The 26,788-nt window shown below is 46.7% G+C and overlaps 1 protein-coding gene across 2 annotated transcripts; it reads left to right on the top strand.

Moving 5' to 3' along the window:
• Window positions 1-4,916: 4,916 nt before the first annotated feature.
• LOC135194987 (dedicator of cytokinesis protein 3-like) lies at window positions 4,917-23,926 on the top strand (the record flags this gene model as incomplete). 2 transcript variants are annotated; one of them, XM_064221242.1, is given in 5 exon segments in its annotated part: window positions 4,917-5,093; window positions 6,073-6,190; window positions 6,748-6,881; window positions 22,416-22,530; window positions 23,773-23,926. In XM_064221242.1, coding segments are annotated over 3 exon segments (369 nt in total), but the record flags the coding sequence as incomplete, so codon positions are not given.
• Between the last annotated feature and the right edge of the window lie 2,862 nt (window positions 23,927-26,788).

Genomic DNA, 26,788 nt, shown 5'->3' with positions numbered 1-26,788 from the left:
GGAGGGAAACGCTAGGGACGGCGTTCCCCCTCACCTGCTGCCGGAAAGTGGGGGGGTGCCTGGCGAGCCATTGGGCGACTTGGCAGCGCTAACGGCGCCGAGAACTGGATAGTAAAAGACAGTCCTTCGGGAGGGATATCTACTACCCTTCGAGTCTCGGCCCCCCTCATCTCCAAACCGGTCCATCTACAGACCTATGTCCGGGGATCAGCAAAAGGACAACGCTCTTCGACAGAGATCAAGACCATGCTGGCGAAACGAGCTGTAGAAATCGTGGAGGACCAGTTCACCCGGGCTTTTACACGCCGCCTCTTCCTAGTGAGAAGCATCGGGGGGCTGGCGTGGTGATAGACCTCTCTCCCCTGAACCCCGCTCCCAACCGCTTCGTTCGCACGACGCGGTTCACGATGGAGTCAGCACGCTCAGTGCTCGACTCGATCAGGGGGTGGGAACGATTTCATGCTTTCAGTGGACCTGAAGGACCGCGTATTTTCAAATACCCATCCATCAGTCCTCCAGAAAGTACCTCCGCTTCATCTTCGACGGGACGGTGTAAACCACCAATTCAGGGCACTTTGTTTGTTTCGGTCTCCTCAAACCGCCCCACAGGTGTTCATTCACCGCGAGTGTTCACTCTGGTGTCGGCTTGGGCCCCATTTCCGAACGGGATACGTCTTCTGAGGTATCTCGACGATTGGCTGGTCCTGGCGAGCTCCCGCTCGCAGTTGCTACAGGACAGAGATCGACTCCTCAAGTTTTGTCGCGATCTGGGGATCGTGATAACTACGAGAAGTCCGATCTCGAACCCAAGCAGAAAGATGAAGTACCTGGGTATGCTGATAGATACGGTAGCAGGGCAAGTCTTTCCCGCAGACTTGCGTATCAGCAAATTCAGGGAGGCAGCACCCGGCCGTCCTGTCGCGGCATGGAACAGGCAGCACAGCAATGGCAAGTCGTGATCGCCATCTGTCGTCACTCGAGAAGTTAGTCCCTCACGGGCGTCTTCACCTACGGTTCTCTCCAGTGGAGGCTAAGGGAGAGTTGGTCTCAGGCCAGGGATCCTCCTTACTTTCCCGTGGCTATCACGGACAAGGTGAGGCAGGACCTAGCCTGGTGGCTCGACGACAAGAACCTCTTAAGAGGAGTGCCTATACGCACTCCCCCCGGGAGATGCTTCTGTTCTCAGACGCATCGACCGAGGGATGGGGCGCACACCTGAGGAGTTGCTGACTGCAGGTGTGTGGGACCATCACGAAAAGCACCTTCACATCAATGTCCTGGAACTCAAGGCGGCGTTCAACGCTCTCCAAGAGTTTCGTTTTCGACCGCTTGGTGGGACACTCAGTGGTGTTGATGTGCGACAACACCACAGTAGTGGCATATGTCAACAAGCAGGGGGGGCTATGTGTCTCTTTCCCGCTCCATCAGTTTGACAGTGCAGGTGCACGAGTGGGCCACGGCTCACTCGATAGAGCTGTCAGCACGCTACATTCCAGGCAAGAGGAATGTAGTAGCAGACAAGCTCAGCCGTCGGGATCAGGTGATAAGGACCGAATGGTCGCTCTACACCAAGATGTGGCGGAAAGGCTCTTCAACCGTGTGGGGGCGACCGGTCGTAAGACCTGTTCGCCACCCGGTGCACAACAGAAAAACTTCAGGTTTTCTTTTCAGCCTGTGCCGGACCCATGGGCAGCTGCAGAGGACGCTCTCCAACACCCCCTGGGACATCAACCTCTTCGATTACGCCTTTCCTCCCTTCTGTCTGATTCGGAAAGTTGATCAGTCGAGCGCTGGTCACTCCCAATCTCAGAAATGATCCTGGTGGCTCCCAAACGACCTCAAGCCGTTTGGTATCCGGACCTGCTGGCTCTTCTTGCGGACGCACCGAGAGAACTACCCACCTGGCGACAACCTCCTAGCCCAGCCACACGTAGAACGGTAACCACCACGCAGTCCAGTCCCTTCAACTTCACGGCTGGCTGTTTATCCACCATCTCTTGCGAAACGAGAGGCTTTTCTGGTAGCGCAGCAACAGAGATGGCTGGAACCACGTCAGACAGTCCTCTGCAGCTGTGTACCAGGAAGTGGCCGTCTTCTGTGGTTGGTGTCGTAGACGAGGGTCCTGTCCTCCTCTCAGAGCCACTCTTCAGCAGGTAGCGGATTTCCTCGTGTTCTTCGCCGAGAGAAGCTCCTCTCAGTACCCACAGTTAAGGGATATAGAGCCGCCCGGGCTCTCGTCTCCTAAAACTGAAGGGGACTGGACATCTCGAATTCGTTCGAGATATCCTTACTAATGAGGAGCTTCGAAAGGTCTTGCCCACCCAGGGAACTCAGGGCCCCCGGCCCCCTGCGTGGGAGTGACTCTCGTACTTAGGAGTTTGACTCGAAGACCCTTCGAGCCACTCCGAGAGTCGTCAGACAGGGATCTGACCCTCAAGACCCTCTTCTTGCTGGCCCTCGGCATCGGCGAGAGAGTAGGGGACTACATGGCCCTTTCCTTATGTGTAAACATACCAGAGGCTGGGGATCTGTGACGCTCGATTTCGTACCGAACTTCGTAGCTAAGACTCAGAATCCGTCGATCCCTGACGACAGGTTCGAGTTCCATTTTCACGATCCCCTCCCTCCTGGACTTCACCGATAACGATGCGGATGAGATGCTGCTTTGTCCTGTGAGGGCGCTACGGCGCTATCTGAAGAGAACTCGACATCTCAGGCCTGAGTGTCGACGCCTCTTCGTTAGCACTGGGGTCACCAAGAAAGAAGTCTCCAAGAACACGCTTTCCTTTCTGGCTGCGTGAGGTGATCATAGAGCGTACGAAGCTGATGGTAGCGACGACATCCGTACGCTCCGTCCGAGAGCCCACGAAGTCAGAGGTATCGGACCCTCCTTAGCGTTCCGTAGAACTTCTCCGTGGCGCAGGTCCTGAAGGCAGGTGTCTGGGCCAACCAGACCACCTTCACGTCCTTCTGACTTCGGGATATTGCCCACAAGTCCTTGGCTACTTTTTCCTTGGGACCTGTGGTGGCTGCTCAACACGTTGTGTAAGCTTACCCAGCACCCGAGCAGGCAGAAAACAGCATCGATTCCTGGTATGACTGGGAGAATGAATGCGTGAATGAGAGAGTGACTGGCTTCTCTTCACCATCTTTTTTCTACCTCTACCTGTGGGCAAGAGGGATACGTCGTTACCTTGCTGGAAAGGAGTCAGATGCAGGTAAGCTATTCAACAGAGCTCCATCCTATCTCTTTAACTAGAGATAGGAGTAAAATATCCACCACTTTCTCCACAAGGGGGGAGAAGTGGATGCCAACATGAGACAAACCCATTACTTTACATTTGCTCATGTAAGGAAAAAGTTCTTACAATGCTGGTACGAAGAGATTTACGCTTGCCTCTCTCTCTTAGTACTCGCCCCAGAGGTCTGAACCATTGATCCTGCGGTGCACACCCCCGATCAATCGGACAGAGGCTTGGATCCCTCCCTCGCTCTTACGACCAGGAGGCATTCCAGGGATGGACGAACACCAGTCTGTTCATCAAAAAGACTCAGATTCCTCCCACCAAAGAAGTGAGTCTTCCTATTGTTAAAGGACCGAGGGTTTGTATTACGTATCGGAACAAATGACAATTTGTCGAAAATAGCATTTTTCCTAACTATACAAACCTGAGGTCCTTTAACATAAAGTCCCTCCTCATGCCACCTCATGCCACCCCTCACTCTGCGTATTTTTGCATGAGCCAAAAGCAAAAGTGATTGTTTGTTTTACCTCCCAGTCCGCGCGGCGCGCGACGATCGGACAAGCAGTTAACTACCGTTCTTCTCCCCCTTGTTCGAAGCTTACGACCGTTCCAGCTGCCGCTAGCTACTTTCCTATTGTTAAAGGACCTCAGTTTGTATAGTTAGGAAAATGCAATTTTCGACAAATTGTCATTTTATGAATGAAATTTATAAAAAAAACCAGGAATTTGTGGATATTTTTCATAGAAAAATACCAGCGAATGTGCGCCAATTTTCTGCGAATAATGCGGGGAAACATTCCAAGCGAAATCCGCAAATCCGGAGAACGTGAAATACGTCGTCCACTGTTCATTTTTTTCGTTTAATGGTTTGAATGCTCGTGTATGCATTAAAGATGAACATGCTTACATATATGTACACGTATTACTGTCTTCAGTCCTGATATCATAGTATTTAGTCATAAGCAAGAGTTTTGGTGTAATGAATATGAAAAAAAGTTAAAGCAGATTAAACCAACTTTTAGATTGTTATTTTCCTCACTGTTAAAAAGAATACACATGATTAACCAACCCGTTATTTTCCTCACTGTTAAAAAGAATACACATGATTAACCAACCCGTTATTTTCCTCACTGTTAAAAAGAATGCACATGATTAACCAACCCGACTGAAAGTCTCCAGATGTAAAGAATGTAGATCATATATCTCCGTCACCTTATCAAGTTTCTCTGCTTTGTTTCCTTTTGCATAGAGACTATAAAGTCTGCCAAGAGACTGATAGGCAGAGGGAACTGCCTTGTCGTGCTAGATCTGAGGGATGCATACTTTCACTTAACAATCCACCCTCTCTTTAGGAAGTTTCTTTGCTTTTTGCTTGTATGGTTGGGCCAAGTGTTCCAGCTCCAGGCCCTTAATTTTGGTCTCTATGTGGCCCATAAAATTTTCATCATGACTCTAGCTTTTGAATGTTCAAATACAAACTATTATAAAAGGCCTTTATATCAAATTTTGCAATTCATGAATTGGCCAGACCTCCAAAACTTATGGTAAATTGAGGTGAAATTTTACCATTGTTGCTAAGAGTGTAATTCTATGATCATCAAGTATGATGTGTATAAGTATTAAATTTTTTAGAATGTGACTAATACTAAGCAACCCTTTTCATCCTTACAGGACTTGGGAAGTGCTGACCTGGCCTCTGAGTTGTATATTGTTGCCCATGTCGTCAGAGTAGGTCGGATGCTCTTCTCCGAGTCTGTTAAAAAATCGTCTTCTCACTGTTACAGGAGGCCACACGGTGTGGCTCTTTTCAGATTAGCCCCATCGGTGCTGCAGGGAGCAGATGGAGAGGTAAGGAATGAAGTCAGTATCTAAGAAATTAGTTTTTCTTTTGTAGATGAAATAATGATGAAAGAAAGAAGGCTGTGGCATGGATGTATCCATTGCACATCCCCAGGGAAAATGGTATATTAAATTATAGTGTTAGGTGGGCTTTTGTTGCATCATAAGAGTTGGAAAACCCAGACCTTGGATAAGAACTGTGAGGAGGGACAATTAGAGATGAGTGGAGTGTTGTAGAAGATATAACATGGGAAAGAGATGCGTAGTAGAATTTCAGAGCCCTGTTGCATCATACACAGTTGAAGGCAATGATAATGATGATATGTAAAGTGGTCATTTTGCAATTGGCTGGGCTAAGTTGGCTTAAAATTTGTTAAAAATTACTCAAAATCTGTAAGCACTTTGGTGCTTACAGATTTACAGCTTGGCCTTTTATGTTCAATTTGATGTTAGTTTGAATATAGCAATAACTCTGTATTCGATTGATTTAGTATTTTCTTTTAATAGAGAAATGCAAAAGTAATTTATTTTGCAGTACAGTATATAGGTTCTGGAGTAGATTTATTTAAATTTTTCATTAATACAAACAGAAAAATGAAAAGGCATTCAGATTGACATTATGAAGATTATTTTGTGATTTTTTTTTTCTGTATCATGTTTTGACTATCGAATATTATCAGAAATTGTCATTGTATGATGCTAATTTTGTTGATATTATTATTTAAATATTTCATCTGGAGGTAGAGGGTATTTGCATAATGAAGGTTCAACCTTTTATAACCTTATTAAAGAGTAAAAGATTTATTATAACTAACAGAGGTTAGCTATCAGTTCACATTTAATAAAAAATGGAGTACAGTGTTTATCTCCTGACATCACAAAATATAAATAACTGTGCCAAATGCCAAAAACCCTACCTATTACATTGTAGTTTTATTGTAATTGTGACTGAATGTGAGTTTTTTTATCTCTCTCTCCCCTCTTGTAGGTTGAGTTAACAGGAAAACTCTTCTCCTCTGATGAGAAGGACTTCTGGCAGCTACCTGAGTTAGTCCTCAAGAAACAATCCAACAAATATTCAATTATGTCAAATAATGCAAGTTATGGTAAGTAGGAGTAAATTGATAATAAGTAAAACTATGCCAAATAGAACTAGTATTCTGTATTTTACTGTTTTTGGTGTCAGCTGATTGCAAATTTATTAAATGTATTTTATGTATGCATTATTGTATAGCCAATGTCTTTGTCTTGTATTTCTGTGGTAACTGAACTTAATCTCTTGTGCGTATAAGTATTGCCTATTGGAAAATTGCCGGTAGATTGTAAATATGAAGTAAATTTGTACAATAATAGTTTAGCTTTTCAATTAAGCAGCTTGCTTTGTGATAGCACAAGTTCTCACCAGTAGTATTAAGAGTTCATAAGGAAAATAACCTGTTTATATTTTAAACACACCATCTTGTTTGAAAATTAGATTAATTTTTTATAACTGGATGTTAAATTGTCGGAGGGTTACTTTCAGCCAGTTTTCTAATTATTTGGTAGTACAGTACGTAGTGGGTCTCAGTGATTGATTAGTTGTTTAATTTTATTTTTGAAGGAGTTATTTGTTAGTATTGTTAATTGGTTTAATATTGGTTTAACTTTTCAATAAATTTTCCAGGCCTGGTTGTAAGTGTGAAGGTGGTCCATGGTGAACTAGAACAGGCCACAAAAGAAAATCCGCCCTATTACTGAAGAATGTGTGCATCACGAAAAACTTGGCTTTTCTGATGTCATCATGCCTGGAGATGTCAGGTTTGTGTTGTTTAACATTTTGTTCATGACACTTACCTGCCAGATATATATATAGCTATATTCTCTGACGTTCGACAGAATTTCAAAACTCCCGGCACACGCAGTGGTTGGCCAGGTGGTTAGTACCCATTCCCGCCGCTGGGAGGCGGGCGTTAGGAACCATTCCCATTTTCTATTCAGATTTTTCTCTGTCGCTGTAGTGTAAACACTTGTTTCTATTACCTCTGCTCAGGATTTTCGAAACTTCTTTGGTCACTTAAGTATTCTGATTGTCTTTTGGTTGTTGAAATTGGCTTTGTGACTTGGCATACGCTATTGTGGTTTGAATTTGAATTTGGATTGGATTGTTCTTGATTCGTGATGTCTGGATCTAGTTCTACTAGTTTCAGGGTGTGCGGTGTGAAAGAGTGTAAGGTTAGGCTACCGAAAGCCTCGGTAGACCCTCACACGGTGTGCACGAATTGTAAAGGGCATGTTTGTTTATTGGATGATAGGTGTAAAGAATGTGAGTTGTTCCGATCTATACAAACCCCGTCCTTTCAATAGGAAAGGTCTAGCGGCAGCTGGGACGGTCGTAAGCTTCGAACAGGGGAGAACGGTAGTTAACTGCTTGTCCGATCGTGCGCGCGCCCGCCGCGCCGAGAGGTGAAGAATCACTTTTGCTTTCACCGCGGGTGTGAAGGACGTGTTCGTCATCGCTCTCTGCCCGCTTCATCGTCGTATGCTTTGTTTATATTGTGTCTGCTAATGGTTTGTTTGACTTGAAAATGAAACTGTAAGTACACTGTTTTCATTTTCATTACTTAATTATGAGCCAACATGGAGCTATCGCCGTAGATGCGGTGATTTCCGCTCTTTTCATGAAATTGATGCCCTTGAATTATGTCTCGGTGCCGAGGGCGGGCACGCTCGCGCCGAGTCATGTATTTTGGGCGAAAGTGTGTAATTGAAAGATGTAAGTACTCTTTTCATTATTTTTTGCCCTGTGCGTTCGTTGCCGAGAGCGTGATTGCGCTCGGCACGAGCCTCTTATTTTTATGGATAGAATGCATGAAAGTGGATTCGCAATGCAGTATTCTTTTAATTTTCATTTATTAATTGCATCAAATTTAATTTTGGATCAATTTCCGCTCTTACCTGGGAATTGATCCTTACGATTTATTTTCTGTGAAAATGAAATCGCAAGTGCAGTATTCTGTTTCATTTTTCATATTTTTTTTTTATGATAGCATCATATTATTATGGATCAAGTTTTCCGCTCTTACCCGGGAATTGATCTTTCCCTTAAGTTCTATGAAGTGAATCGCAAGTGCAGTATTCTGTTTCGATTTTCATATTACTTTTCACTGCTGTGCGGGGGTAGAGGAAGCGAAGGTCTGCCAGGAAGTCGTCGGAAAGCTCTCCCGCGCGACTCCCTTGGTATCCGATTCTTCGTCTTCTTTCCTGACCCCCGCTCAGCTTCCTTGTTGTATTTTGTATTTTGGGGTTCTTCCTTGCGTTCGGGTGGGGCATGTCTCCCCCCCGTGCGTGAGGAACCCCTCTTACTAATCTGTCTGTGCTACCGCAGGTGCTACATCCGTGGGAGACGACCTTGGACAGGTATGGACCACTGCGGCTGCAGGGCGTGCCTAGCATCCACGATCTGCTGCAGCGTCTAGCGAGGTCTGGGGCGGTGACCTTGGCACGGTCTACATTACAACCTACATGGCCCGCTTATGCTTGCTTCCCCCCGCTGGTCTACACTCCCCATTCTGTGTCGGTGACGCCGTCTGCCGCTACTAGGGCCGGTTGCCGCCGTACCGAGGGGGGGTATGCCGCCACCGCCGCCTGTGTTTTCTTGTTGCCTGCCCCAGACTTCCGCTGTTCCAGCAGCTCGCCCCTGGACCCGGCCGCCAGTACCCAGGTTCCCGCTGGCTGCCGATGGCTGGGCCTGCCGTACCTGCCGCTGATGTTGTTGCTGGCCCAGCCGCTCGCGCCACTCCTGTGAGGCGTGCTGTGCGTGACGCTCCTGCTTTGCGGTCCTGCTGTTGCTGGTCCTGCTGTTGCTGGTCCTGCTGTTGCTGGTCCTGCTGTTGATGTTCCTGCCGCTCCTGCCGTGCCTGCCCCTGCCCACGTCGTGTCGCGTCATGGAAGTGCTGCCCCGGACTCAGGTCTTTCCGGACAGGTTTCTGTCGGGGCGTGTTGCTTCTGCAATTGGCCCGGCTCCTCCATGGATGGAAGACCTGACGTCCGTCCTGAGAGAGCTGACGAAGCAAGAGGAAGGTGTCGTCGTCGTCTTCATCGTCGTCTTCGTCGTCTGCTGCCGCCTCCTCTCCCCCTTCGACTTCTAAGGCTTCCAAGCCGAAGAAGAAGAAGGCTGCCTCCCCCCCCCCTAAGAAGGCTCCTTTGGGACCTTCGAAGGGCCCGTCTCACTCCGGTGTGACGGGGGGGTTCTTCTGCTGGTCCTCCTGCTCCTTCCGTGGGAGCAGGGCCCGTCTCCCCTTCCGTAAGGAAGAGATAGAGCGGGGACCAGAGGAGTATCGGTTAGCACTGGTACTTCCTCGCCTGGTGCGGAGCGGCGATGCCGCTACGCCAGGTTCCGGCTCGGTCTCTCGTTCGCGGGAGATCCCGAGTGTTACGCTCTCCCTCGGGAGACCGTGCAGCCAGTTTCGGCGCCAGAGTTCGCTCGGCGCCAAGGGACCGCGGCACGGAGCAGAAGGCTGGTGAGAGCCGCTCATGTTTGACTCTCGCCAGGCCAGCGGCCCGCTCTTGCAGCGACCAGCTGGTAACCCTGGTAGACGTGACGGTCTCACTGACCAGCCACGGGCTGAGGCTGGGAATAGGTCCCCCCGACCATCGTACCAACCTTGGCTGTACCAGCGGTTTGACACGCCTCGAGGACGCTCACCGGTCTCACCACGAAAATGAGCTCTGCAAGTCACCTGACCGCCGCGGCATAGGGCACCAGCAGGCGCTCGTCTGACTGCACTGCACGGGACCGTTGGTCGACGTGCTCAGTCGAGCCGCTCGCCACAGGTGAGCGGCACGGCCAGGACTGCATATCGATCCCCACGCGCGGGTTTGGTGATCGGCTGCAGCCCCCCACGTACGCTGGTCCTGCCAGCGAGCGGGGGGGAGCGTCAGGTCTGTCTCTCCACTACCTTAAACTTCTCGGGGTACGCCGGGAAGAGCGAGGTAGCTAGGAGTGATCGTGAGAGGTGCGCCCGCTCACGATCCCGTCACGACGCCAGCACGTGCCACGTATGGTCCTTAGGACCAGCCAGGACGTACGCGCAAGTGATTGGAGGCGACCGTCAGGGGGGGAGGGGGTAGCGTCAGGTTTGTCCCTCCGATACCTTCAACTTCCTCGCATACGCCGGGAAGAGCGAGGTAATATAGGAGTGATCGTGAGAGATGCGCCGCTCACGATCTCGTCACGACGCCGCACGTGGCCAGGTATGGTCCTTAGGACCGCCAGGACGTACGCGCAAGTGATTGGAGCAACCGTCAGGGATCTGTTGCTGGTCCTTCTTCTGAGGAGGAGGGTCTTGGGGAGCTGCTCTTGTTGGAGGGACTGGACGGTCCTACTCCTCAAGACGCTGTAACTTGCCGAGATTCAGAGTAACTTTGCCCAGGTTATTGCACTGATTCGTCAGCACAACGACCTGGGGAGAGGATCGCCGCTCCACGGCTCAAGTCATTCTCGAGCCCGAGTAGGGAACAGACTGACGGTGGGCTTGCTGCGATAGAGCTTCTCGACTTGGTTCTGAACCAGGGAGAGCCGCCTCTCGTCTCCGGACGAGAAGGCTCGCTCAGGTCTAGCCGGTCGGGCAAGCTTACTTCCCCTCCTCTGGCCGCGATCAGCGGGCGTTTTTTCGGAGTAATTGCAAGCTCTTCTTTCCCCCCTTCCCCCCCCCCCCCCCTTCCCGTCCTCCTGAGAGGTTTCGATCTCGACGAGGACTGGAATGAGTCAGAGGACGGTTTTTGGCTCTCCTGTCAGGTGTCGATCAGCCCCACCCAGACGAAGTTCACAGTGTGGCAGATGCTTACCTACAGCACGAGTTCGTGACCCTCCTCGGGGGGAGGGGGGTGGGAGGAAGGCCATTGCCGCAAGGTGATGCTGCTCCTACTCTTGTCTCTAAATGCTAGTGCCGCTGGAAGGGCGAGCAATATCCTTTTCCTTCCCCATTCCCTCTCTCCTTACGGCTACGAGGGAAAGGGGATAGGATCCTACAGACTTCTCTGTAGGATTCCGGACGTTGGGTTGGGGACTGCGCTACCGGGGGAACCTTTGGGTCCTACCTGACGTAACCCCGGTCGTGGAGGAGGGACCCTGCACCCCTCCACCAATCTATTTCGGGGACGGGAATCGAGAGGACAACCAACCTATATTCGTTTAACGAATGCGGTGGGGGTTTCGCTGGGCGCTTAGAATTCTGCAGAATTTCTAGCACACATGGCGAGACCACTGTCCAAGGGAGTTAGACGAGTATTCCCGATAATTGTTTCCACGATAATCGGGGATCTCGCCGAATGCTCGAATTCCTGGAGTTCTTAGCGTTGGAAGAAGACTGTCGCCGAAGGAAGATATCTCACAGTGGCGGCCAGCCCTGGATTAGAGAGAACGGACAGGAATATCCAGTTTGGCTTGAATTTTCGTCTTCGTTATTCTGTGCACCATTGAAGCTTTCCTTCGGGGAAGACTTCTCCTTCTCTCTCTTTCTTAGAGATCGAAGGCGGTCGATCTCCAATCCTTATTTTTTGTTTTTTTTCTTGAAGGGAAAGAATTTAGGATGGAGATCGTTGTTCAGAATCCTACAAATATACTACGCATATTAAACCTCGCGACATGATTCTGCTAAGCAGTTGAATGGTCCGAGGGGTAGGCGCATATCCTGGTTACTCTAACGGATTGCGACGTAGACGAGAAGTATTCTAATTGAACTGCAACTCGGGGTTGCCTGCAACCTCCCTGGAGTTTCCAGTTTCAATTTTATATACTTATGGTGGTTGTCACAACAACACCATTTAAGCTTTTATATTTACCGAAAATTTGTTTCGCATAAATATAATTGCTCGAGCATATCTTTTTATGCTCGGTAGTTCTAGCCGAACGCATTCCTTCGTGGAAAGGATTACTTTTGGCAACTCAGGATGACGAGTCAGCGACAGCTACTGCGTATTGAATTGCCCGAGGCATTTCAGTAACCAGCTTGCCGCTTCGAGATGCACGGTTGTTTATGTGTTTCTCACCTGCTTTGATTGAATACCAATCGTATCTCTGCCCAACAATCACGGACTTAAGTCTCTGATTAACGGGGATTCTCGCATACATGAATGACCATCTACTGCTGTGACACTAGTATTCATCGTCTTCGGTTATTGCGAGAATTTAAAACAGAGATATCTATTCGACTCTCATCTTTCTGTTTACCGCACGGTAACACGAATTCTGTAAATAGTCTCTTGCTGCATCGTATCGCGATAATGCGAATGATTTTTGCGGAATCTGAGTTTGTCCTCAAAATATCTCGTATTCGGAGGTGTGGCAATTGTTCATTGTTCACCCCGGATTAGCAGATGTATTGAAAGACATCGCCTCTCCCACACCTGCCAGCTCTACTTCCAAACGTTCAGCCCATGAGAAGCAGTTCTTTCAGGCGGCTCTCCCCTGTGTTTTCATTACTGAAGAACGCCCCGCTTTCATTGCACACCGGACAGCAATGAAATGGCGGTTAGCGTTTTCAGTCATTTGTAAGCATAGGTTCAGAATCTTGAGATTCCTTCTCTCGATTCAGCTGGAAGACGTAGGTTGTATTCATTGCCTACCTTCGTCTTCAACGTCACATAGTGTTGTTTCTCCTTAAGCTGAGATTCAACGTCTATGAGAATTATCTTGCCATCAGGGACCTCGGTCTTTTGAAGGCAATTGACTTTCGCCTTTGAGCTTATGCATTAAGAGAATCATCACTGCGCCGTCCGGCATCGGTGACTAACAAATATATTATTTGTTTCGTCTCTCAGCATAACTCTTTAAAGGGCGAAGGTCACGTGACTTACCCGGATGCTTGGACAACTTGCCTCACTACCGATTCCAAACCAGTCAGTCGGCAGCTGTCAGAGCGCCCGAGTCAGTTACGAACTATGCTGTGGACTTAGTTCGGTTGTTCCAGAGCAATCATTACTTCGTCTTAATAGCTTGTCAGTATGAGTACTGTAACATAACCAAAAGTCGGAAGAAGGGATAGGTCATACGACTATTCCCTTCTTTTCGTCTTAGGTAACTGCATGACTTTTCTTGCGAAGTCAAGCACAAGGGGATGGGGATTTGTGACGCTCGATTTCGTACCGATCTTCGTAGCGAAGACTCAGAACCTTTCGGTAACTGACGATTGGTTCGAGTCCTTCACAATACCCTCCCTAATGGACTTCACCGCCTCCGATACGAAGGCTATGCTGCTTTGTCCTGTGAAGGCGCGACGGAGCTGTCTGAAGAAACTCGACACCCAGGATGAGTGTGGGATGCCTATTCATCATTCTTCTCGCGTTCCGCAAGAACTTCTCCGTGGCGCAGGTAGTGAAGGCAGGGGCCTGGTCCTAACAGGACCGCATGCCACCTCCTTGTTTCTACCTTCGGGAATATTGCCCACAGGTCCTTGGATCCTTTTCCTTTGGGAACCGTGTGGTTTTGCTCAACACGTTGTGTAGTTAACCCAGACCCTCGGCAGGCTGAACAGCATCGAGTCCTGGTGGGTGACCCGTAAGAATGGATGAGTGAATGAGAGTGTGACTGGCTCCTCTTCCCATCTTTTCTCCCCTCTACCTCTGGGTAGAGGGACACGGTCGTCACCCTGCTGGGTAAGGACGAGATGCAGGTAAGCTACTCAATAGAGCACCATCCTATCCCTTTCAGTAGGTGATAGGAGTAATATCCACCACTTTCCTCCAACAAGGGGGAGGAAGTGGATGCCAACTTGAGACAAACCCATAATTTTATGATTGTCTCTTGCAAACAGGAACAAGTTCTTGCTTGCTGGTACGAAGAGATACGCTTGCCTCTCTCTTAGTACTTGGCCCAGAGGTCTGACCATTGATCCTGCGGTGCACACCCCGATCAATCGGACAGAGGTTTGGATCCCTCCCTTGCTCTTACGACCAGGGAGGCACTCCCAGGGTTGGACGAACACCAGTCTGTTCACCAAAAGACTCAGATTCCTGGCCCACCAATAAGTGAGTCTTCTTATTGTTTAAAGGACCGAGGGTTTGTATTACGTATCGGACAAATGACCAATTTGTCGAAATTGCATTTTTTCCTAACTATACAAACCTGAGGTCCTTTACATATAGTCCCACCTCATGCCACCACCCCTCACTCTGCAACTTTTTGCATGGGCCTAAAGCAAAAGTGATTCTTCACCTCTCGCCCGCGCACGATCGGACAAGCAGTTAACTAGTTAACTACTGTTCTCCCCTTGTTCGAAGCTTACGACCGTCCCAGCTGCCGCTAGTTACCTTCCTATTGTTAAAGGACCTCAGGTTTGTATAGGTAGGAAAAATGTAATTTTTCGACAAATTGTCATGTTCTGACTAATGTTGAATGGGAAGGCGTATGAGTCTTATGTACGTAAGCTTGAACGTGACAGAATCAGGGGAGGTCTTCCTCCAGGAGTGCTTCTGTCAAGGAGTCGCGCGGTGATAAAACACCGCAGTCTAATATAATGTAGAGCCTATTACGCCTAACCCTGTTATTTTGCTTTCGGGCAATGAAGTGATTGCTGAAGGTAACGCTCTTACTACAATTATGGAGTCGATTCGGAACCTTGAATCAAAAGTGCTCGCGCTCCAAACTAATGTGCAAAAGTGCAGTGATAGTGATAGTGTTGTGGAGGGGGGCGTCAAACCGGTCCTATAGCGCCTCCAGGCTGAGACTCTGTCGGACTCCCAGGACATAGGGAATGGACATGTCGTAAGCCGAAGGAGGGTTACGGGAACTAAACACCAGTCTGGCGTCCCTTCGGCAGTACCTGAAGACGATTCCCAGGCTGCCAAAGATCGTGCGCGAGCTCGAATATTAAAAGAATGTTTCTCTTCCTCCGAGACATCTTCTCCTCAACGAGTATGGGTCTCTCGGAGGACCTCTCAGCAAGATGAGAGCGGTAAGGACGTAAGTTGTCGCACAGGCGGCCATCGTCGTTCCCGCCCTCTTAAGAGAGGATTTAAAGAAGAGGAGTTTTATCAGAAGATCGGGAATGTCCTCATACGTGGCTTCCTCTTAGTTCTTCTCCGGAAGACTTTGAAGACTCTATCCCTCAGAAGAGGGTTAGGACTTCTGGTGAAAAGGAGTTAGTCTTATTCTCTCCAATCTACCAGAAATTAGTCCTGAGAGAAAGAAGAGGCGTCCCCTCGCCCATCGTCTTCTCACTGGATAAGTCCTTCGTATGAATCTTCCCCGTCTAAGGAGACCCTACTGGCGATGCATCGACAATTGTCTACGTTTTTCGCTGAAAGAGAGTCAAGATCACGTCATCGTAAGAAGGATCTATGGTTGCCTGTCAAGAATCCAGACGTTTCTTCCTTCTTCCTCTCCTCGTTCTTCTCCCTCTCCTGTTTCGTCACCTTTTAGATCTCGAACGACTCATGCAGGAGCGCGCTAGTACTCCTGTTTGATAGAGCCTCTGGAAGTATCGGCGAAAACAAGCAAAGACGCTAGTTGTCGCACAGGCGGCCATCGTCTTTGTCAGGAGTTGGAGAACTCTCAGAGGACTCGCTTCGGCGATGTTCAAACGGAGAAGATAATGTTGATAATCGGGAACGCAGAGAGAATCTCCAGCGTCATAGAACTATTAGAGAAACTTCTGTCAGGTTTCTACTCGTAAGTGTCGAGACACTGGCAAGATTCCCGTAAAGACCCTTCTCAGCACGCTCGTCCTGCGGTCTTTCAAGAAACCGCTCAGGACGTAAGATTTAGGTATCGAGAAGCTTCTAAGGACAACGTTTGATGGCGCACGGCTGTCTACTTATAAGGTTGCTCCTCGATGGGTGCGCAAAGGCTTAGTTGGAGAAACTCGAAGTTTTCTCATCGCGAAACTGTTCAGGACGCTCGTGAGGACGCTTTGCTGGATGCTCGATATCACAAACATCGGCAAGAAACTCACGATGCAGGTTCTAAGGACGCTAATCATCCTAGACGTCATGACGCTATACGGCATGATGCTAAGAAGACTTTGCTAAGCGCTCGGCGTCCTTCATGTCAGGACGCTCGCCAGGAGGAAGATAAAGACGCTCATGAGTATGCGTTTGAGGACGCTAGGCGTCCTAAAAGTCAGGACGCTCGCAGAAATACGAGGCCAGGACCGCTCCTCAGACGGGTGAGCGATCGACTCTTCAAGAATTTAGACAAGAGCCTCGTTTGGACTCTTGTCAAGAGAGAGTTCTCCAGGACGCACCTCATGACGTTCCTTTACAGGAACTTGATAGAAATTCGAACGCTGATAGGAGAACATACTCTAATATCCTCTTCGAAAATTCCCCAGGGAAATAAGAGTTTAGTCTCTTCGCACTTGAAACAGGACACCTCTGCTGTTCCTTTGGAAGAAGATTCAACTGGACCTGGTCCTGAGGATGAGGAAGAGTCTTCAGCCTCATCTTCTTCAGATTATAAAACCCTGACTCGCCTTTTGAAAGACTTATTTCCTGATAAGTTTCAAGCTCCGGTTCCTCTCTCTCCACCTTCTCAACTATCTTCATCGAAGGCAAGGAAGACGCCAGGATTTGTGAAGATGGCCACGTCACTCTCCACAAAAAGGGCGTTCAAAAGGATCCACGATTGGATGGAATCCAAGAAGGCGAAGGGCAAGACTTCATTTGCTCTTCCCCCGCAAAACTTAGTGGTAGAGGAGGAATATGGTATGAAACGGAAGAGGAAGCAGGTTTGAGGATCCCTGCATCCGCTCAAGGTGATTTCTCTAATTTGGTGGATGCTCCGAGAAGATCTTACCTTCCTTCAGCAAAAGTATCCTGGACGATGACGGAAACAGACCATCATCTTAAGGGTATTTATAGAACATTGGAAGTTTTTAACTTCCTTGACTGGTGTCTAGGAGTCTTAGATATGTAGTCTAGAAGTCCAGACTCGATTTTCTTTAGAGGAATTGTCTAGTATTTTGTCTTTTGTTGTATGGACAAAGCAGTAAGGGATGGCTCCGACGAATTGGCATCACATTTTCCGTCAGGAGTCCTTAAGAAACGTGCGCTTTACTGCAGTTTTACATCAAAATCAGTATCGCCCGCACAGAAAGCAGAACTGTTGTTCGCCCCCTTTTCGGCTCATCTTTTTCCTCAATCAATGATAAAAGATCTATCAGTGAATCTTCAAGAGAAAGCAACGCAGGACCTATTATCTCAATCCTCAAAACGTCCTGCTGCCCATCCCTCTTCCCGGACTACGCAAGTTTCCAGGAAGAATTTTAAGCCCTTTCGTGGCAGAGCTCCCTCGAGAGCCTCCACTCGGGGGAGAACCTTCCCTAGAGGCAGAGCCCCATCAAAGTCTAGGGGAAAGAAAAAATGACTTATCTACCCTTCAGACACCGGTCGGAGCGAGACTCTCTCTTTTCTCAGAAGCTTGGAGGATAAGAGGAGCGAACAGTTGGTCACTCGAAGTTATTGAGAACGGTTACAAGATCCCGTTCCTCTCAAGACCTCCATTAAGCACGGAACCGATAGATCTGTCGCCATCTTACCAGACTTCGAACAGATCCTGCTAGATTTTTTGGATCAAATGTTAAAGAGAGCGGTAGAGCGGGTTTCTATCATTGAATTCCCCGGGCTTTTACACAGGTTATTCCTGGTTCCGAAGCAGTCTGGGGATGGAGACCTGTCCTGGACGTGAAGCAGACTAAATCTTTTTTTGTAAGGAAAGAAAAAATTCAAGATGGAAACTTCACAGTCTGTTTTAGCAACACTAAGACCAGGGGGACTGGATGGTGTCCTTGGATCTCCAAGATGCATACTTCCATGTCCCGATCCATCCTCGGTCCAGGAAGTACCTCAGATTCGTCTTAAAAGGGCAGGTCTTCCAATTCAGAGCCCTCTGCTTCGGACTAAGTACAGCTCCGATGGTTTTCACGTTTTTGATGCAAAACGTAGCAAAATGGCTTTCATCTTTCAAAGATAAGAGTCTCACTCTATCTAGACGATTGGCTCATCCGGTCGTCTTGCAAGACAAAGTGTCTGGAGGACCTTCACAAAACGTTACAGCTGACAAAAGCCCTTGGCCTTCTCGTCAATTTCGAGAAATCCCATCTGATCCCAACACAGTCCATCGTGTATCTGGGGATTCAGATGGATTCAGTGGCTTTTCAAGCTTTTCCATCCACGGAACATCAGCTGAAATGCTTAGAAAAAAAGTATTAGTCTTTCTTAGAGAAAGGAAATATGCTCAGTGAGGGAATGGATGAGTCTGCTGGGACCATTTCCTCGCTGGAGAAATTTGTTTCTCTGGGAAGGCTCACCTCAGGCCGCTTCAGTTCTTCATAGCAGACAACTGGAAGAACAAAAAGACTTGAACGAAATTTTAAGAATCTCTCAGTCGGTCAAAGACCATTTGAAGTGGTGGTTCGACCGTCAAGCTATCGGAAGGACTGTCTCTCAAGCTTCTGAGCCCAGACCTAGTGTTGTTCTCAGACGCGTCCATGACAGGCTGGGGAGCAACACTGGGGGAGGAAGAAGTGTCAGGCCTCTGGAGAGAAGGGGAACAGAGGTCCTGGCACATAAACCTCAAGGAATTAGAAGCAATTCGTTTGGCTCTGCAATTATTCGAGGAAAGAATTATAGGACGGATTGTCCAGATCAACTCGGACAACACCACAGCTCTCGCATATATCAGAAACAGGGAGGGACGCATTCTCGACCCCTGTTCGAGATAGCGAGGAATATCTTGCTCTGGGCGAAGATGAGGGATATAACGTTGCTAACAAGGTTCGTGTCAGGAGTGCAGAACGTTCGGGGCAGACCTTCTCAGCCGTCAACATCAGCTGTTTTCTGACCGAGTGGACTCTCCATTCAGAAGTTTGCCGGGAGTTTGTGGAGACGTTTGGGGGAGGCCATTAGTAGACCACTTTCGCGACATCGAAGACAAGAGGCTCCCCAATTTTACTTGCCCGCCCCAGTTCTCGACCCAGGGAGCGTAGCGATAGATGCCATGCTTTGGAATTGGGAAAGGGAATGGATGTCTACGCCTTTCCTCCATTCAAACTCCTGGGAGAGGTGATAAGGAAGTTTGCGGCTTCAGAAGGAGCAAGAATGACTCTGATCGCCCCATTTTTGGCCTGCAAGCGACTGGTTCGCAGAGGTCATGTCATTTCTGGTAGACTTTCCAAAGACTCTACCAGAAAGAATCGATCTACTCAAACAGCCCCACTTCCGAGAGGTTATCACAAAAAACCTCTCCGCTCTGAGTCTGACTGCATTCAGACTATCGAAAAGTTGGCCAGAGCGAGAGGTTTTTTCAAGAGCAGTGGCAAGAGCTATTGCCAACGCTAGAAGAACATCTCTCAAGTTGTTTACCAATCGAAGTGGGCTGTTTTTAGGAGATGGTGTAAGAGGAGAGATGTTTCCTCCTCCACGACCTCTGTTGAGTCCGATTGCCGATTTCCTTCTACACCTTAGAAATATTGACAAGCTTTCAGTGCCCACGTATCAAAGGCTACAAAAGCATGCTGTCGACAGTCTTCCGACACAGGGCTTGGATTTGTCGAATAATAAGGATCTGCAACGATCTTTTGAGGTCTTTTGAGACCTCAAAGATTCCACGACCTAGAATTCCGTCATGGAATCTGGATGTTGTCTTGAAATTTCTAATGTCAAGCCCATTTGAACCTTTGCATGCTGCCTCGATGAAGGATCTAACTAGAAAGGCTGTCTTCTTAACAGCTTTAGCAACAGCGAAAAGGGTTAGTGAGATTCAGGCCATGAGTAAGCATGTGGGCTTTCAGAGAACACAATGCGGTGTGTTCTCTGAGTCCCTCGTTCTTAGCCAAGAACGAAAACCCGTCCAACCCTTGGCCCAAGAGCTTTGAAATCAAGGGGTTATCAGAGATTACCGGACGAGAACCAGAGAGAGTCGGTGCCCTGTCAGGGCTCTCAAGTTTTATCTGGTGAAAACTAAACAATGTAGAGGTCCGTCGGACAACCTGTGGTGCTCGGTCAGGAGACCAGAATTACCAATGTCGAAGAACGCTCTGGCGTTCTTCTTAAGAAGCACCATCAGGGAGGCTCATGCGTCTTGTCCAGATAGTGACCTTAGTCTTTTGAAGATTAAAGCTCACGAAGTCAGAGCCATAGCGACTTCGGTGGCTTTCCAAAAGAATATGGCACTCAGTGATATCTTGAGTGCCACATATTGGCGAAGCAACTCTGTGTTCGCTTCACATTACCTCAGAGATGTGAAAGCAACATATGAGAATTGCTACTCGCTGGGACCGTACATTTCCGCAGATATAGTAATGGGGACATGAAGCTGCACGATTCCCATCCTTTGGAAAATGGATAGGTGTGCTTTTAATTTATGGTGTTGTTTTTTATGGTTGTAGGGTCACCGCTTGAGGCGGACTTTTCCTTTATTTAGCCTAAAAGTTATGGGACTAACTTAGTTGGGCTAGGTCAGGTGGTATTGTTTTTGCTTCGTTGTCCTCAGAGTATGGTCAAAATGGTCTAGTCACATTGTGGTCACGCTCCCGTTGACAGATCAATCTATAGGCCCTCCAGCTAATACAGGTCACTCACTACCTTGCTGGAAACTCTAGTTAAGCAGAAGCGGACTTGGGTGACAGTAATCACGAAGTCCAGCTATGCTAACAGGTAAGGAACCAAGATGTCAATCATCTGCATGTAATTTGTTTCCAAAATCCTTCTATTCTGTCCCTTCCCACCTCCAATGGTGGGATTCAGCTATATATATATCTGGCAGGTAAGTGTCATGAACAAAATGATATTGTCATGATACAATAAAGTTTGTTCATACTTACCTGGCCAGAATATATATAATCCAAGTACCCACCCACCTCCCCTCAGGGGACAGTGGTCTAGAAAAATCTGAATAGAAAATGGGAATGGTTCCTAACGCCCGCCTCCCAGCGGCGGGAATGGGTACTAACCACCTGGCCGACCAGTGCGTGTGCCGGGAGTTTTGAAATTCTGTCGAACGTCAGAGAATACAGCTATATATATATCTGCCAGGTAAGTATGAACAAACTTTATTGTATCATGACAATATCATTTTTTCAGTATAATGATGTGTTCTCAATACGTATTTAGTTTTACTGTATTCAGAAATGATGGTAAGCACATAGCAGCTTGGTATTTAATAGGTTTCGTTAATCAGGGAGTTTTTATGATTTTTATAATTTGCCACTGTATAGAAAATTAATGGTGAAAGAATTTGTCCCCAGATAAATAGCTCGTTATATTAACTGTTCCTGCTAATAAAGTTAGTGCTTGCTACATGGATCTTAAGTATTTTTCCTTGACATAATTTTCTGTTGTTTCATCCACTTTTGAAATACTCTATCTTGTATACTATTCTGTATTTGAAATTGAACTCTCTTTCTTTGTAGAAATGAAAGTCAAAAGTATTTGTATCTTTTTTTTGTGAAATTTTAATTAACTGCTCTAGTTGACAACAATCAGTTGAGACCAGAAAAAATAAAAAGGAGATAGTTTGCACCAATTACAGGTAATATTTTTGTTAAGAATAAAATTTTAAGGATAGAATTTAGCATAGCAGATTGTTATATAAGATAATTTTCTAAATTAGAATGATAAAAGATTAGATTATTAGGACATTGTTATAAAAATGAATATTCAAGATTAGGTTAATGGGAAATTGTTGTAAAAGGAAGTGTTCAAGATTAGAATACGTTTAATTGTATACTGTTATGAAATGAAGGTTTTGAGATTAAAATTATAGCAAATTATTATAAAAGGAAATGTTCAAGATTAGAGTAATCTGATATTGTTATACAAAGCAAATTTTAAAGATAGAAGTATATTTATAGAAAGTGTTCACAGAATGAAATTTTCAAGGTTTGTGGAAAATTTTTATACATTAAATGTATAGGATTACAATCACAGCTATTTTTATAAAATAAAATGTTTGAGGTAAGCATTATAGAAAATTTTCATATATGATTGAATGTTTGATTAAAAGAAATTAAATTTTCAAGATTGCAATTATAGCAAATATGCCAATTTTCTGTCAAACAAAAATGAGCTATGAGTAATTAGTTAATGCTTCTTAATGTATTGAAATTCTATTGTATTTTCAAGTAACTGAAAAGCTATAGTCAGTCATAATTTTATCCAAAGATTCATGTATAAAAGTAGAAGAGAATTTTGATCATGAAGTAGGAGTTTGCTAAATATACCAGCAAAAGACACTAATAAGAAAAAGCATTTTAGATGGAAAATTATGATATCACCATGTAAGAAGCAGATCTGTTGCTTAGTTATTTGCTTTGCTCTAACACTTATGTACAACTTGTTTTTCGATAATTTCAGAAATGATCTTTATGTAACGTTGAATAGTGGAGAATTTGAGAGAGGTGGAAAATCTGTAGCAAAGAACATTGAGGTCACAGTGTTGGCCTTGGATACAGATGGACAGCCCCTTGAGGTAGGTTTTGTCTTTGATACTTTTTGTATGCAAGCTTCTGATTTTGTCATGTTTAATTTTGCATTTGTGTGTCAGTGTTTTAGAATATTATTTAAAATTTTCTCAAGTGTGTACAGCTGACCTAGAGTGTTTTCACTTGGATAGACACCCTTATATTATATGTATAAGAATATACCATTTGTAAAAATTGGTTTAGTTGTTGAAGTTGAGCAACAAGCAACTGAAGGGCTGGGAGAACCACCTGCTAATGGTGTATCACTGCTGTCTAGACTCCTTGCTTGTTGCTGGAGCCTATTATGGTTGTTGTGGAAGTGTTTTGTCTTCTCTCTTTACTTGCCTTCCTTATGAGATGGAGTTTAATAAGCCTTATAAGATGGAGTTTAATAAGGAGTATATGATCATCTTGCAGTATAATTGCAGCAAGATTGTTACATCCTAAGTTTGTATCCCTGTCACAAATGAGTAACTGGGGTTCATCTCAGTTTTCAAAGAGTTAGGCAGTAAGAAAGCCTGACTCTGGCATAGGGCCTGGAGATCCTCACCATCATGTATACCAGGCTGAACAATTATAAACAGAAGTGAACAGGAAGCTGGCATTTCTGGATGTGAAAAAATGAACGCACATTCTTTGGTCAATAAATCCCATCCAGGATGGGAGTCTTCATGTAAAATATGAACTTTTATATCCTTGTAATGAAATGCAAATTCAGGATAATGGTCATGTTTTCTACTATTACAGTAATACAGTGTACAAACCTGAAGTCTTTTACCTGTAAACCAACCTGGTACATTAGTCTGTTGCTGAATGAAGAAGTGATGTGGATAGTCGAGCTCCCAACCCTTTCATTTGCTGCTGCTAATTAACTACCTCGTTCCCAAGCAAACTTCAAGCTTGTATATATTGGATGCTTTTTAAATATATATCAAATGCAGTTGCCCTTGACATTGGTGTTCGTTATTATTTTATGAGATTATTGTAGTGCAGTGCATAAGATTGTTTATTGTTTATCTTTTGCATTTAGTTTACAGAAATGACTAAAATTGTAATTGTGCCATTTTCTAGATTTAAGAGTGCAAGACTGTTTGAAGTTAAGGATTAAAAGTATTTGTAGCAATTGAAAGAAGCATCAAGATAATGTTGGAGGAGTTGTGAAGAACAGAGGCCACCAACTGCTTTGTTTTTCTTTTACTTGATGTATTGCCGCCTCTTTTTGAAACAACAGTATTTTATTATCCTTTCAGTGCATATACAGTGGTATGGGTCATGAAGGAAGTACTGAGTATGCTTCAATGATCATGTATCACAACAATTCTCCACGTTGGAATGAAAGATTAAAAGTTGCCATCCCTATAGACCAGTTTGGAGGAGCTCACCTGAGACTGGAATACAGACATTGTTCAAGTAAGTTGAAATTTGTTTTTTATAAGTGATTTCTTTTAAGTTTGTTTTAAAAATTGTTAGATACCAAGTGATTTCCACTAGAACATATTTTGTATTTGGTTAAAGACCTTGTACAATGTGTAGTACCAGATTTGCTAAAAGGTACAATCTGCATTTTATTAATTAATTGTAGAACTTTTTGTATATATATACATCCTTTCGCAGTACATACTTGAACAATAAGTTTTGTTCAGCCCACTTACCGAAAACCATGCCACTTACCTGACCCCGATATATATAGCTGTATTTTCTGAAGCCCGACAGAATTTCAACAAAAACTCGCGGCACACGCAGTGGGCGGCCAGGTGGTAGTACCCATCATTGCCGCTGGGAGGCGGATATCAGGAACCATTCCCATTTCTATTCATATTTTTTTTCTGTCGCTGGTCGTAAACAACTGTTTACAGACCTCTGCTCAGGATTTTTTGGATTTGACTCGCTTTTAAGTATCTGATTGGTTTTTTTGGTATTGAATTGGATTGTTGAATTGGCATGCGCGATAGTGGACCGTTTTTTGACTTTGGATTGGCTTTTTCTGTAAACGTGATGTCTGGATCAAGTGCTGTGAGTTTCAGAGTGTGTGTGAGGACTGATTGTAAGGTGAGGCTACCGAAAGCATCGTAGACCCCCACACAGTATGTATGAGGTTGTAGGGGGGCATAATTGTTTGGTGGATAAATCGGTGCAATGAATGTGAGAGATTGACCGATGATGATTGGAGAGTATATGAGTCCTATCGCCTTAAATTGGAGCGCGATAGGATCAGGAGGTCTTCCTCCAGAAGTGGTTCTACCAAAGGTAAGGCTAACATCTCTCCTGTATTAACACCTGTAGAGTTTGCATCTCCTAAACCTGTGTTGCCTTCGGGCTCTGATTCTGTGTCGGGAGAAGCTAATGCTCTCTCTCTTATTTTGGAGTCTCTACGCACTCTGGAGACGCCAAAGTTGAAAGCCTTGGAAACTGGCTCGGTGCAAGTGTGTGATCGTGCCCCTAGTGTTGTGGAGGGGGCGTCAGATCGGCCCCATAATGCCTCTAGGCCTAGACCTCTATCGGACTCCCAAGACCTCAGGGAGAGGGTATGTCGAAAGCCCGCAAGAGGGTTACGGGGGCTCCCCACTGATCTGGCGTCCCTTCGGCAGGCCTTGTTGCAAAACAAGACGTTCGGCAGTATCCCAGGCTGCCAAGGAGCGCGCGTCCTGAAGGAGTGCTTTTCGTCCTCCGAAGCGTCCTCCCCGCGCAAGGGTGGAGTGCTCGGAGAGACTCTCGTCCTCTGAAAAAGGACGTTTCGTGTTGAGGACGCTTCACGTCCTGTATCGCCGCTTTCGTCGGAGGATGCGTATGACGCTTTTCCGCCTCAAAAAAGGGTAAAAGATCTCCTCCGATGAGGACCGCTGGGGTTTTGCGTTGCCCACAGGCGCGTCTCCTGAGAAGCAGGTAGCTGTACCTGTGAGAGGAAAGGAGGCGTCCCCTCGCCCCTCGTCTTCTCGCAGGATCAGTCTGCTTCCTCTGTTCGTTCCTCTCCAACGAAGAACATTCTTTGTCCCTTCAGGACCAGCTATCGACGCTTATGGCTCAGAGGACTCGCCAGCAGCAGTCGAGCCTAAGCGGAGGAAGGACCTTAGACTGCCCGTCAAGAGGACGAAGCAGTCTCCTTCTCCCTCTCCTACTTCGTCTCGTTCGCCGATCGCGTCTCCTTCGGCTATTCGCTGATCTCGTTCGTCCTCTAGGAAGACGTTGCGTCAAGAACGCTTTTGAGGACGCTCGGCAGGACGCTCAGCACGACGTTCGACAGGACGCTCGTCAGGACGCTAGGCAGGACGCTAGCAGACGCTTTGGCAGGACCGCCTTTTTTGGCAGAACGCTTTGGCAGGACGTTCGGCAGGACGCTCGACAGGACGCTCGACAGAGGACGCTTGTCAGGAACGCTCGGCAGGACGCTCGGCAGGACGTTCGTCAGGACGCTCGCCAGGACGCCGCCAGGACGCTCGGCAGGACGCGGTCGCAGGACGCTTGGCAGGACGCTCGACAGGACGTTCAGGACGCTCTTCAAGACGCTTTTGAGGGGACTCCGACCAAGAAGTCGTACCCCAAGACGCTAGTTTGCGAGCACATGCACGTATTACGGCTAACATGTCTTCCCTTTCGTGTAAGAAACGTAAGGACGCTTCTCTGGCAAGTGAGGCTGCCTCGGGTGTCGCTAAGGACGCTCGTCCTCGTCAGGACGCTCTACCTGCTTCAAGTGGTAAGCGCCATAAAGAAGACAGCCGAAATAAGGCTTCATCCAGTAAGGATAGGGGTTCCGTTTTGATTAAGTAAACAAGAAACCCCGACATTAAGTAACGCCCCCCTCCCCTTTCCGGAACGGGCCGGGACTCTCCTCTTCCGTGTAGAGAAGAAGGAGAGCTGAGTAGTTCGGCTGACTCGGTTTGAAGAGGAACCTTCTGCTGCCCCTTCAATCTCAGATTATAAAGTTCTCGTGCGGCTGTTGCGTTTCGTCTTCGAGGACAAGTTTCAGCCTGCAGCTCCAAGTCTCCTCCTTCGCAGTTTTCATCCGTCTAAGACTGGTAAAACCCCCGGAGTTGTTGAGATGAAAACTTGTTCGCTCTCCACTAAACGGGCGTTCAAGAAACTCCAAGATTGGATGGTACGAAGGAGAGATCAAGGCAAAACGACTTTCGCATTGCCTCCAGCTAGACTCAGCGGAAAAGGGGTATTTGGTATAGAACCAAAGAAGAAGTAGGGGTTTCGTATCCCTTCTTCAGCTCAAGGAGATTTCTCCAGCTTGGGTTGGATTCGCAGAGGAGGTCTCTTTTATCC

Source organism: Macrobrachium nipponense, chromosome 15 (assembly GCF_015104395.2).
Source record: "Macrobrachium nipponense isolate FS-2020 chromosome 15, ASM1510439v2, whole genome shotgun sequence".
In the NCBI taxonomy this organism is placed as follows: domain Eukaryota; kingdom Metazoa; phylum Arthropoda; class Malacostraca; order Decapoda; family Palaemonidae; genus Macrobrachium; species Macrobrachium nipponense.
The sequence above is the reverse complement of the archived record's forward strand: the minus strand, read 5'-3'. Positions and strand labels throughout refer to the sequence as shown.